At 41.4% G+C, this 12,602-nt stretch overlaps 1 protein-coding gene across 11 annotated transcripts in view; it reads right to left on the bottom strand.

Annotated features, from left to right (window-relative positions):
• Positions 1–794: 794 nt before the first annotated feature.
• slc2a9l2 (solute carrier family 2 member 9, like 2) overlaps positions 795–12,602 on the bottom strand; it is a 102,950-nt gene continuing 91,142 nt past the window's right edge. For all 11 annotated transcript variants that reach the window (XM_040159383.1, XM_040159387.1, XM_040159384.1 and 8 more), the window contains one exon: positions 795–2,379. In XM_040159383.1, coding sequence (XP_040015317.1) covers positions 2,137–2,379 — 243 coding nt within the window. In that variant the 3' untranslated portion in view covers positions 795–2,136. The remainder of the gene's footprint in view (positions 2,380–12,602) is intronic.

Here is a 12,602-nt window from a genome sequence, read left to right as displayed (position 1 = left end):
TCCACTGTTTAATATCAGTGGGTAAACTCAGATTATGTGAAACCGATGGTCGTTTCTGGCCATGGCAAAGAACTGCCAAGACAATTTTTTGTTACTTTAGCTCCAGTGGCTTACTTTACAGACTGATGGAAGCACTTCATTCAGAGTGTCCTCACTGGGTAAAGGTGCTGATGGAATTAGGCCAGCAGAGATACTGGACAGAACTGATGACTGTTCAGTGGCCCAAAAGAGGGCCGTTAACCACTTCTAAAATTAAACTGACAAAGTAACACTTGGTTTAAAATAAATGTGAAAGAAAGAAAGATCTGAAAATTTGTTATGGGTTGCGATTTTAATATTTTGCAAACTTATTACAAATAGAGAGCTACTAACAAGTGGGAACCTTTGGATAACTTTTTACCAGGGAGATGCCTTGTTGATGCTTTTTAAAGGGTTAAAGGAATAGTTTACTGATAAATTAATTCTTTGGACTATTCTCAATGCTGGGTGAAAAATACTTTTTACTCAAAACTAAATTTCCAGTATATTTTGGTTGTAAATTTCCTTTTCAAGTGAGCCTTCTTCAGAGCTAATGGAAGCAGCCCAACCCCCACCTCCCCACAACACACAGACACACATACTCACACTTAATAATGGGGAATTAATTTAACTTCCTGAGAGGATAATTAAGAGGTTGGACAAACAGGAAATAATCAAACACAGCATTACCATACAGTGCATTAAATGTATAGTATTTATGTGTTTGAAGATATGAGGTAACATAATTATTCTCCCACCAGCAATCACCAGCAAACCTTTCTGTCAATTACCCACAAACTAATGCTGCTGACAATATAACTCCTAGAGAGTAACATACTGGAACAGAGCTACAATAGACAACACCTGCACTTATTATTCTGCTCACTTCCATGCCTGCTTGTCAGCTGGACAAATTTAATGTGCGGTAATAACTCACTGGATATGATCAGGAATAAAACTAAAATTGATGGCGTGCTGAAATTTCCCCACCTATGTCCTACAATGCCATTTGAATACTTGGACACCCTTTATCATAGTATAATACACACACCTTTGTGTCTGTGTCTGTGTGACTCTATATGAGAGGGTGGGATGTTACCCCTCTAGTCAGTGGACTTTGAAATGTGAGTACACCCTACCTTGGAGCAAACTGTGACTGCCATCCAATGCCACGCTTGTCTGCCTCTGTTCATATCACTTCCTCCGCTGGCTTCCGCCATCTGGTGGGAAGTAGCCTCGGCTCCTTTCAGATTTGGATAGGCTCCAAAAGACTGTCCCTGTCAGCTTTACTGCACTATCTGAGTTCTCTCGCTTGTTGTCCATATTAGGAAGTTAACCAAGACATCAGTATTAGGGTTATAATCCTGCAAAATTATGTCTCTCCTCAGACACACGTTTGCCCCCTACCCGGTTCTTTAAGTATAATCAGCTTCCATTTGAAGCATTCAAGCATTCCTCTGTTTTGCCTTAAAATATAGGATATTTGGTTCATTAAAGCTGCTCTGATCAATATTTTCATATTGACAATGGATCAAATCACTGTATGTAATGTGATAGTGGTCACTTGCATTGACAAATCCACAGTGAATTATCACCTGACTGCAGTTCCCCTCAGTGTTATGGAGCGTTTTAGCTTCTTTCAGCTCATTGTTTTGGTTTTTTCTGGCTTGCAACGTTACTGTTCTGATAAAACAGCAAACACCAACTAATCACTTAATGCAGGTTTAAGTTTAATAGTTTAGTGAGACTCTATCCCTTTCCATCAATATTTTATGCACGCCCCATTGCTATCCCTTTTGCAAATGTTGAGTAACCAAAACATTCCAGGGTTTCTGCAATTTTATTTTATTTTTTATACTGTAGAACAGGAAATCTAGCTGGTTTGTTTAATTCTAATGAGAGACATTCACAAACAATTGCAGTAAACTGAAATACTTTAATATACCTAAATATTCCAGTCATACAAAACATATACAAAATAGCAAAATACTGTATATTGAAACTGCCAAAAAGCATGGATCGTCATTTCACTGATCACAGTGATTAAATAAATATGTAAAAACAACAAATACGTTGTACTTAAATCCTGTTACTCTGTAGTTAACGTAGTTTCCTCGGTTAGAAGGAACTCTCCATCTTAGTGACATCTTGGAATTTACCATTCATGTCAGACTTCATGGAAAGTACCAGCTCCATTTCATGGCTGGGGGAGGGGACAAGGATTTTGTTGATCTTGGCAAAGCTCTGGCTGATGTCCATAAACGTTTTATTTTTGGTTTCAGGAAGGACGACATAGAGGTAGATAGATCCCGAGGTGCAGACCACCACAAACACCAGGAAGGTAAAGGTCTGCAGTGTCTCCTACAGGAAGAGAAAACGAACAGGGAGGGAGGAGTCAAACAGATTTTTTTTTACTTTTTAAAACACTGCATACATTTTCAGAAGGAACAGGAAATTTGTTAATTAACACTAAGCACAGACTTTACTTCAGGACTAAAATCTTTCAGGATTACTGGTAAACACATTTCAAAAATGCTGCATCAAATATGATGCCTGCTGTTAAGATTTATTTTTTGATTTTCCTACCCACAGAGAAATTTCTTGGCATTTTTCATACATCCCAAACTACTGCCTACTCCAGAGAAACATCATCTGTGGCATCTGTTTGTCATCTGTGTGTGTGTCATGCTGACATCCCAACAATTTTCTACTGAAAAGGGCTGTGAGAGTATGTGCAAATCAGAGAACATTTTCACTTCATATTTTTGAACAGCATTTTTATGTGTTTGCATGTTTGTGGTTTGTGTATTGAACTATGTCGCCGTACCCAAAGTATGAAAGCTAACCCTGTCCAGTGTGTTATGCCAATAATAGAGATTAGCGACAGATTTAAAAATACACACTGACTGATTACCCAGAGGGGGATTTAGAGATGGAGAGAGGGTTTGTGTGTTTTGTGTGTGTGTGTGTGTGTGTGTGTGTGTGTGTGTGTGTGTGTGTGTGTGTGTGTGTGTGTGTGTGTGTGTGTGTGTGTGTGTGTGTATGTGAGCCATAGAGAGAGGGAGGAAGAGTCTGAGAGATTTTGCGGTTTTGTAGAGCGACTTGACTGACCCTCAGCACTGTGTCACTGAGCTGTAATCCCTTGCTCATGAGGGGACGGAACTCAAATGCAGCACTATGTACCTGTTATTAGAAATGCAGTGTCCAAACAACCATGACCTCAATGAAGAACTACTTACTGCTTTGATTTCAGTGGTTATATCATCACTGCTGTTAGCCTCTGACACCATTTTCCTCTGTTGAGTCTATTTTATAATAGCACTAAAAAAAAACAGAGCATCGTGCAAAGGGCCTGACCCAGTTTCTATGCTGCCTGTGTGACGTAACGCTCATCTGCAAAGTTAGCAAGTTCCTCAGAAATCACAGCCTCTCTCTCCCAGTTGTTATAGGAGATGAGTCATGGTACAAACGGGACATTTCTGCGTCAACTCTGTCTGTCATTAATCAAATTTTTGCAAGCCTCATGGATTGAGGAGAATGAGACAGTCCCTTCTTTGACACAGGGATAAGCCTTTGATCTGCTGTGGTGGCTCAGCTGGGTTCAGTTTGGTGCACACACAAACAATTAAGCATGAACACAAAGACCATTCAGTGGCTGCAGACACAAACATATGAACATGAATCATATTGTCATGTTCAAAGAATGAAAAGAATGGGTCATGACCTGGGACAGACAGGAAGAGACAGGATGGGACAGAGCAGAAAAGTGCAAGACTGGATGGAGTAGGACGGGGTGGGACAGCACAAGATGGGACAGGACAGCAGAGGACGGACATGGTTTGGGACAGGCCAGTGCAGGTTGGGACAAGACTGGACACGATCAAACAGGGTAGGATGGAAGGGGATAGGACAGAGCAGCACAAGAAAGGAAGGTCTAGGACAGGATGAGATTGGATAGGACAGAACAGAATGGGATAGTCTGGGGTAGAATAATGCACGACTAGATGGGGTAGAACAGGCCAGTGGAGAATTTGACAAGAAAGGACTGGAATGGAGGGGGTGGGATAGGCAAGACCAATGCAGGTTAGGACAGGACAGGATGGGACAACATTGGAAAGAATAGAAAGGGACACTCTAGGACAGAACAGTGCAAGACAAGATGGGATAGGCCAGGCCAGTGCAGGATGGGACAAGAGATGACAAGACTGGACAGAACAATCCAGGACAGGACAGGTAAGGAAGAGATGGGATAGGACAGGGCAGGAAAAGATAGAACCAAACAGGTTGGGACAGAACGGTGCAAGACAAGACAGTCTAGGACAGAACGGAACAAGACAGGGCAGGACAGGACAGGGTGGATTAGGAAAGGACAGAATGAGACAGTCTAGGAAAGAATGATGCAAGACAAGGAGGGATAGGCCAGGCCAGTGTAGGATGGGACAGGACAGCCCAGGACAAGACTGTACAGAACATTACAGGGTGGGACTGGGCAGGCCAGTGCAGGACAGAACAGGAGGGGAGAGGATAAGACACAACACAAAGGGATAGGATAGGACAGGAGGGGACAGGACAAGACAGAGCAAAAGGATATAACAGTGCAGGACAGGAGCGGACAGAATGGAAATGTAATAGGACAGAACAGTACAGGAAAGGACAGGAGGCATCAGCATGGGACAGAACATAAAAGAATAGGACAGAACAGTGCAGGACAGGAAGAGACAGGATGGGACAGAACACAGAGGAATAGGGCAGACCAGTGCAGGGAAGGAATGAAAAGGAATAGGATAGGACAGGAGGGGACAGTCTAGGACAAAACAGTGCATGACGAGTTGGATAGGATGTTCCTAGCAGGATGGTAAGGGTTGGGATAAGATCGGACAAAACGGAAAGGGATATGAAAGGACAATGCACGACAGGACAGAAGGGGACCAACTAGAACAAAACAATGCAAGACGAGCTGATAGGACAGGCCACTGCAGTATGGTACAAGCTGGGACTGGACAGGACAGGACAAAATGGGACAAGACAGGACACAGTAGAAAAGTGCAAGACTGGATGGAGTAGGACCGGATGGGATGGCACAAGATGGGACAGGACAGGAGAGGACGGACATGGGGAGGGATATGACAGGCCAGTGCAGGTTGGGACAAGTCTGGACAGGAATAAACAGGACAGGATGGAAGGGGATAGGATAGGACAGAGCAGTACAAGGCAGGACAGTCTAGGACAGGACAGAATGGGATAGGAAAGAATAGCATGGGACAGGATGGAATAGGACAACACACAATGCTATGACGCAGGACAGGGCAGAAAAGGACAGTACAGTACGGGACAGGACAGGACAGGGGTAAAGGAATTAAGATCATTTAAACACCCACTGTAAATCTGGTGGAGACATAAAAAAATGTCGTGGCCCAGCAACTATCTGTTGCTGTGAAATATACTGTGACTGGTTTCTGGGGCAAGACTGAGTCATGATTGGAGTCATGATTGGTGGGGGTGTGAGCTGCTGTGGTGGTGTTGGATTTTTTTTCATGTGTGTGGGCTTTCATACATTGTACTGAATCTTCCCAATAGGAGGCACATTCAAGGACAGTGTCTGCGATGCACGTAAGACTGAGCTGTCCATAAGATTATACTGCCAATGTCCACACTGGGCTGTATAGAGGTTTTTTGGATTATTGTACTTAATATCAATGCTGTCACATTGTGGGCTCACGGCAACAGGAAGTAAAACAATCGTTTAGCGTCACGATTATGGATCATAGCGCTGATAATCCTAACTCGTTCGCAACACATACAAATGCACCAAAAATCACATAATGAATCACCTGTATGCCAACTGCATTTCGTTCAACGTTTGAAAGTAACTGTAAAAGCTCATTAAAAGGCTAACAAGTAATTAAAATCGCCAAATGGCAACAATGACTCTCTACACAAACTAATACATTACTAAAGATAATTCCAATGCATTCATGACATACTGTATGTCTTATAAAAACCATGTATCTCTAAAAGATACCTCTGAAAAAAAGATATCTCTGAAGATAATTCACATTTCAAAAGGTTTATTTAGTTTAATTAGTAGGGAATTTTCTCAACCCACAATAGGAGAATATCCTTTTGAAATTTGGATATACATGTTGAATTCAGGTGGACTGTGATAAAGCAGCTATAGATTATAGTGAAACAGCATCAAATCTATCAGAACCACAGGGTCTGTTCAGTTGCTGTTCTGCTTACAATCTTTGTCAGCAGTTGTCCAGTTGTTATGTGAAAAATTCCATTTTTCAGAACATTTTTAGGACTTCTCATCATTGTTGGTTTAAAAAACTGCTATTGAGCGGTCATTCTTAGATCTTAGATTGTGTGATCCACTCAAAAGCTCAAGGACAGCAATTTCAGTAGCTGTAATTTCCACCGCAACCAAAAGGACAACCTCTCCAAAGGTTTACAGCCCCTTGGATTCAAAGGGGGTCATCTTTGTCATGGAAACCATGAAAACTATCCAATATGCATATCCTAGTAATGTGGTTTTCAACAGGCATGTGTTCTAGTAGTTTAGATGCCTGTCAGATGATTCTGTAATGCATCGCTGTTCATTTCCACGGTTGATACCTAAAGTTGAGTGAATTCTCATTTAGTATAAGTGCTTCTTCATAAAATTATAGTCCTGTCAAACATTTGCAATGTTATTTGCACTTTAACTATTCTCATCTATTTTTGGCTCTATTAAAGGAAGAATTGCAACAAGTTTGTTCTTATGGCAATTCATAGACTCTGCAAACAATCCCTTTTTTCCATTATTTCCATCCTCTTTCTCCCAAATGTGGATTTATTCCCAGAGAATAAAACAAAGAGGCGAGATGAAAGTTAAAAAAAAAAAAAAAAAAAAGGGCAGGCTAAATAATAAGTCTCTGTGGAAATTCTAAAATAAACTATCAATGTGGCATACTGCAACAGGCTGCTGATAGTGTGTCAACTAACTAACTAACTAACGAACTGATGGTGCTTGATACTCAGCACAGCACTATGACATCAAAATCTGCCTCAGCAGCGGGTAAATGAGGTCAGTTTCTGCACTGCAGCTGAATAACCCTTGATGCTTTACTCAAAGGAAAAATATAAGAGGCCAAGAAACTATATTGTATTGCAGATATGACTATCACACCAACACTCTGAATAAAAAATGACAATGGATTCTATTAAATTGAACTGAATTTAAATCCATCCCTTTATAGGTATCATCGTGGTTTTTCTTCACCTTTGGTTTGCTTTCATTTATTCATCTGAATGGATAAAACTGTGACAAATTGTTTAATATTAGGCAGAGCGAACTGCTAATCTTTTATACGGAGATGTTTGGATTTCCTAACAACCCTAGATCATAACAATGCTCAGTACTGTCTGGGTAGAATTAACAGATAAAATATCATTCAAAGCTCCAAAGTGGGAGGCAATGATGTAATGAGCTTGTGTGCAAAGAATATAGAAAATAAAGAATATTAATTATACAGTTTAGTATAGCCAAGAATCATGTCTTTAAATTTCTTAACACATTTGTCACCCAGTCAGTCCCTTAAGGAGGCCCAAGTGACACCTCAGCGGTGGCCTGTCACGGAAGTAGAGGTATGTGACGGTGCAGCGGTGTGTTTTCTGAACAGGGGTCAGAGCTGGTTTCAGGTGCCAGTCAGTAACCAGTGAGACACTGCTGTGATCTGGATGCCCTGTGTGTGCCTAGGAGTAAGTGCCTGGGCCCAGCACAACCCCAGCAAACAAAACCAACACTTCAATATTTGGCTGGCTAAAAATAAACCTTTGTCACTTTCTGTCTCTCACAGTTGTCTGCTCCTTCCTCGCCTCGGTCAGCCTTATCTGCTGCACACTTCTCTTTGCCTCTTCGAATCCATTTCTACAGGTCTTACGTGGCATCTCTACCTATCCACCGTTTGCCTCTATTATCTGTCTAATTTCATATTCAGCTCCACTTCTGTCTTTTGCCACTAATCTCACTGTACATCTAGCAAATTGAAGGAGCTATCTATTTTATCATCACATTACACCTCTCTCTGTCTTATTATTTGTGCATGACATGACACAGCCAGGCAGACCTGCTCATATGGTCATATACAGTATAGGCACACTAAGCTCACTAGTTCAAAACAGAAATAAGAGAATGAGAAGACAGTGCAGAGAGCCCTGGGTGAGGGGTATACTGGGTGTACTGTGGATCTTCTTCCACTCATGACATGCCAATGTATATCTGGCACTTTCCTGACAACACTAATGAACACTGATATCTCTGACATGCTGAAAGCAGTGGAGTTGTACACATTTCTGTAAGTATATCAAAATTACTTCTGCAATACTGCTTTCTAATCCTGAATACAGATATCTCCTACCTGTTTATATGGTGAGGGGTAATTAGCATAAATGGGCAAGTAGAAAAAGTCTCAAAACACTTTGACCCATCAAAATGAGGAATCTAAATATAACAGGCTTTGTAGTGGAAAACAGGATGCTCCAATCACTTAAATTTTTAAGAAGAAATAAGCTGGTGTAGAGAATCAAATTCGATGACCAGACCTTCCAGCAACTGTCAAATATTGGACAAAATGTTACTATATTCGAACACAGCAAAATGAAAGTTGTTTAACACTGAATTGGTGAATTGTACCTTTTTGCAATACTGCATAATAATTCCTTGGTTTTGAGACTGTTGTGTGTTTACATTGGAGAAGTGACTACAATGAGAAAACTCAGGTGTTAGTCGTTCTAGTTTGCATACGTAATTAGCTTGATTTTAAATTAGCCTTTTTTCTTTTAGCTTTTAGGCACTCTTGTGGTGTGACTCTAGAGATGGCAGTGTCTCAACACCTACTGAATGGATTGTCATGGAGTTGTGCACAGACACTTGTGTTTCCCAGCGGATGAAGCCTACTGACTTTGGTAGTCCCCTGACTTTTTCTGTAACACAACCATGACTTGAGATTTGTGATTCAGAGTCACGTATCTTCATCTGCGGAATTACTGACATTCCCATCAGCCTGAATTGTAAACATCAGCATGTTAGCATTGTCTTGTCAACATGCTGACGTTTACAATTTGCTCAAAACAAGGCCGTGCTTAAGTGCAGCCTCACAGAGCAACTAGCATGGCTGTAGACTCTAAGTCTTGTTTAATTAAACACAAGATAACAAAACATATACAAGGTTCTCTCTGTGTAACTGTGTAGATGTAAAAAAGATTGATGAAGTAAATTTTATTCACAGTTAATATGTGATAGGAGAGTTTTCATCAAACAAATTTTTCTTACCAAAATTGAATTTGTTTATCCTGAAGTTCTAACAACGATGTTACCTTGCCAAACCATTTCAAACGTGTTAAAACCTGTATTGTTTACACTGGCTTCCTGGCTTCGTCTCCTTTTTAATAGGTACATGTCCACTATTACCACCTCTGCAGTTGTTAGAAGCGTGTATCACCTCCCCACCATGCTTGTGGCATAACATCACATATAAGCAATACAGGGCGTGCTCATCAAAACATTGTTCTACAACACCACTAGCAGTCAAAAGCTCCACAGGGTACTTTTGGTGTATATACACACTGAAATTGAAAAAGTTGTTTTGAGAAATTGTTATGGGAAGACTGGTTTTCCTTGTGTTCTCCTCTGTTTTGTCGTCAGGTTGTTCGCTCTGACTGTCTGTGTTTGCTTGTCTTTGTATTGTCTCCCTTTAAGGACCTGGGTGTGGCTACCTGAGTCCCTCCCACCAACTCACCTGCACACCTGGTTCCAATCCACTAATCTACTCCCTCATCTACCTCTGTATATAAACCCTGCTCAACTCACCAGATTGTTCAGTCACCTCTTTGGTGTAGACACTAACTTCAGTATCTTGCGCTTGTGTTTTTCTTGGGAACCTTAACATCCCACCTCCCTGGTTTCTGATGAAAACTATCGCAACCTGTTACAATAAAATCCTTTGTTACCCAACTGCTCTCTCGGCGAGTGTGTTCTGCATGTTGGGTCCAAGACTAGTTAACCCTAACAGAAATATGTGTTTGTATCTGGACATTTAAGCTTTAGTAATCTTAGATGCACACATCCGTCCCTCCTGTGAAAATTGGGGAGCTAACCCAGCACTGTGACGACCCCTGGGGTCTTCTTGGTCTTTGACTGGTACTAACTTGCTGATTACTGTGATCTGGAACACCTATGGCACCCAGTGTGTTCTAGGTTACATAAGACCTAGCTGCAGCCTAACAACCCCCCTCTCTCTGCCCCTCTCCACACGCACCCTACTTGGGATGTGAACTGATAAAATTTTCTTGATACCAATGCTATTAACAATTCTAGTCAAAGAAAAAATCTGTTAAGCCTGCCTGCGTGGTGCTAATGTTGTTATAACCTACGATATTTACCCTCGGCAATGGATGTGCTGCTTGGTTGGGAAGCAGCGGCACTCTTGAGTAGAGTGTCAAATACATTCCTGGAATTTAAGCCCATGCTGTGCTGCCCGGTAATTAGTCCAGTCCTCAGAATATTATACCATTTAGATTTGGCTATACAATGTCAACACAAGCCTATAAGCGATGACTGCAGCTTTATTATTAATTTTATCCATTGCATCAGGACCATTGAAACTGGCTCCCCAAGATTTCCCTATTATACATTTTCAAATATAATGTAAAAACCTATTAATACTATGGCTTGGCTGAATACTTCATGGCTATTATTTACTTAGAAATGTGCATCCATATTGCCCAGTATGCCCACCTAAACAACATTTAAAATTCAATATTTAATGAATGGTCAATGTCAGTCCTTTTTGCTTTCCATCTTGCATTAGTCCAGAGTAGTAACTAAAACTTGACTGAGAGATTACGTAACCATTGTGTTGTTTCAAAATTATGTGCGCATATGAGAAGTACTATCACGCCCACATATTGTCTGGACTGGTCTCCAAAGAGGTTGGTGCTGGAAAGCACGAGTTTCATCTCGTGCATATGCATATGGGTGCATGTTCAAGAGTTCACGAGCGACATCTTATCTTTTCTGAGCTGCAGTTTATAAACATCGTTGCCCGTTGGTGTTTATCAAAAGTAATTAATAATTGTTTTTCACTCAAACTTTTGTCAGGCACAAAGTCACAGAACACAGCCCGGGAAGTGGCTGGCAAGCAAGCAAGACACAGAGAGACCAAGATACACTTCCCAGTGAGGTTAGTTAGACAGACAGACAGACAGAATAGAGAGAGATGCAGTGCAAGCTAGCACATCAACTGTTCCTGCAATTCACTCTGTGTAATAATCTCTTTTACCTTTCCTCCTCTATCTCCTTCACTCTTCCTATCCAGTCGTCCTCCTCTCTTTCGTCTGCACCCTCCCTACAGGGATTAAACTGAATTTAACTGAGTGAATTTTTTTTCTCAGGCCAAATGATATTTCCCATCTAAAATGCAGACCACATTCACCCTCGACGCCTGCTAAACAAATAGCATGTTGAATTGAAAAATGATGCACTATATTTGTAGATTGTATGGTAGCCTACATCAGGCTGATTGTACAAATCAGCTACCTATCACCCAGTAGTACAACTCCCAAATCCCGTAACCCCACCCCTGATGTTAACCTTGGGTCATCTCCTGGCTCTAAAAGACACTTGCTAGTGTGTTGCCGAATTTTACACATTAGTCTTCTCTAAAACTAGGCAAGCAAGTGGTTTTTAGTAGAAGAATGATATGAAGCTGCCATAGTGAGCATCCAGCCCTCTCTGTTGGCCAAAACAAGTACAATGCGAGATGCCTGCCCATCTGCTCTGCTGCCCAGTCGTTCTTTCTGGTCTGTTTTTAAGTCCCAGTTAAACATGGACATTTCCGGGGACAGCTCCAGCTGGGGACAGGTCACCAAAAACGGGGACTCTCTCTGGAAAATAGGGATGTTTGGTCACCCTAACCTAACCTGCTCCAGGTTATGTTCGAGATAGCGGATCAACGCTTATAAAAGCACTGCCTGGTGACCAATCAATTCTCTTGGAAAATGGCATCAGCATTAGTAGAAGATCCAGTGGAGCTTGGTGCACGGATCGTGAGAGGGTGTGTTAGCAGGGCAAGAGTGTTCAGAGACTGGCAATCCCCTTTCGGCTTTCCCTTTATGATTTTATAAATGAGAGTGAGGGTGTATGTTTATATATGTAGAGCTGTGTTTATATAGAGGCCCTAGGTCAAAGGTCCTCAAAGGGTGCCTCACAGTTTGGATAAGAAAGTTTAGGCTTTGTGATTGAAACCATACGTTAGTGACAGTTTTTAGGAAAACGACTGCCTTATTTAAGGGTCGATGGTCAAGACTGATTTTCAGAGTGGTTCATCGGCTTCACACCCTCTCACAAGCAGATCTGCAGATGCTTGACTTAATGCTGTACTTCTTTGTAATAAACCTTTATATGCAATCAAGACGGTGTCAGCGGAGTCTCCTTCATCCTCTTCACATCATCAACACCATCTAATAAACTATAAGAAGGAATGACTTATCTTTGTTAGCTTCTTGAGCTGTATGTTGCCAGTTCGATATGTCGGAGAAAG

The sequence above is a fragment of the Xiphias gladius genome, chromosome 21, assembly GCF_016859285.1.
Source record: "Xiphias gladius isolate SHS-SW01 ecotype Sanya breed wild chromosome 21, ASM1685928v1, whole genome shotgun sequence".
Taxonomy (NCBI): Eukaryota; Metazoa; Chordata; class Actinopteri; order Istiophoriformes; family Xiphiidae; genus Xiphias; species Xiphias gladius.
Note: the sequence above shows the minus strand (reverse complement) of the source record. Positions and strands in the feature narration are given on the sequence as shown.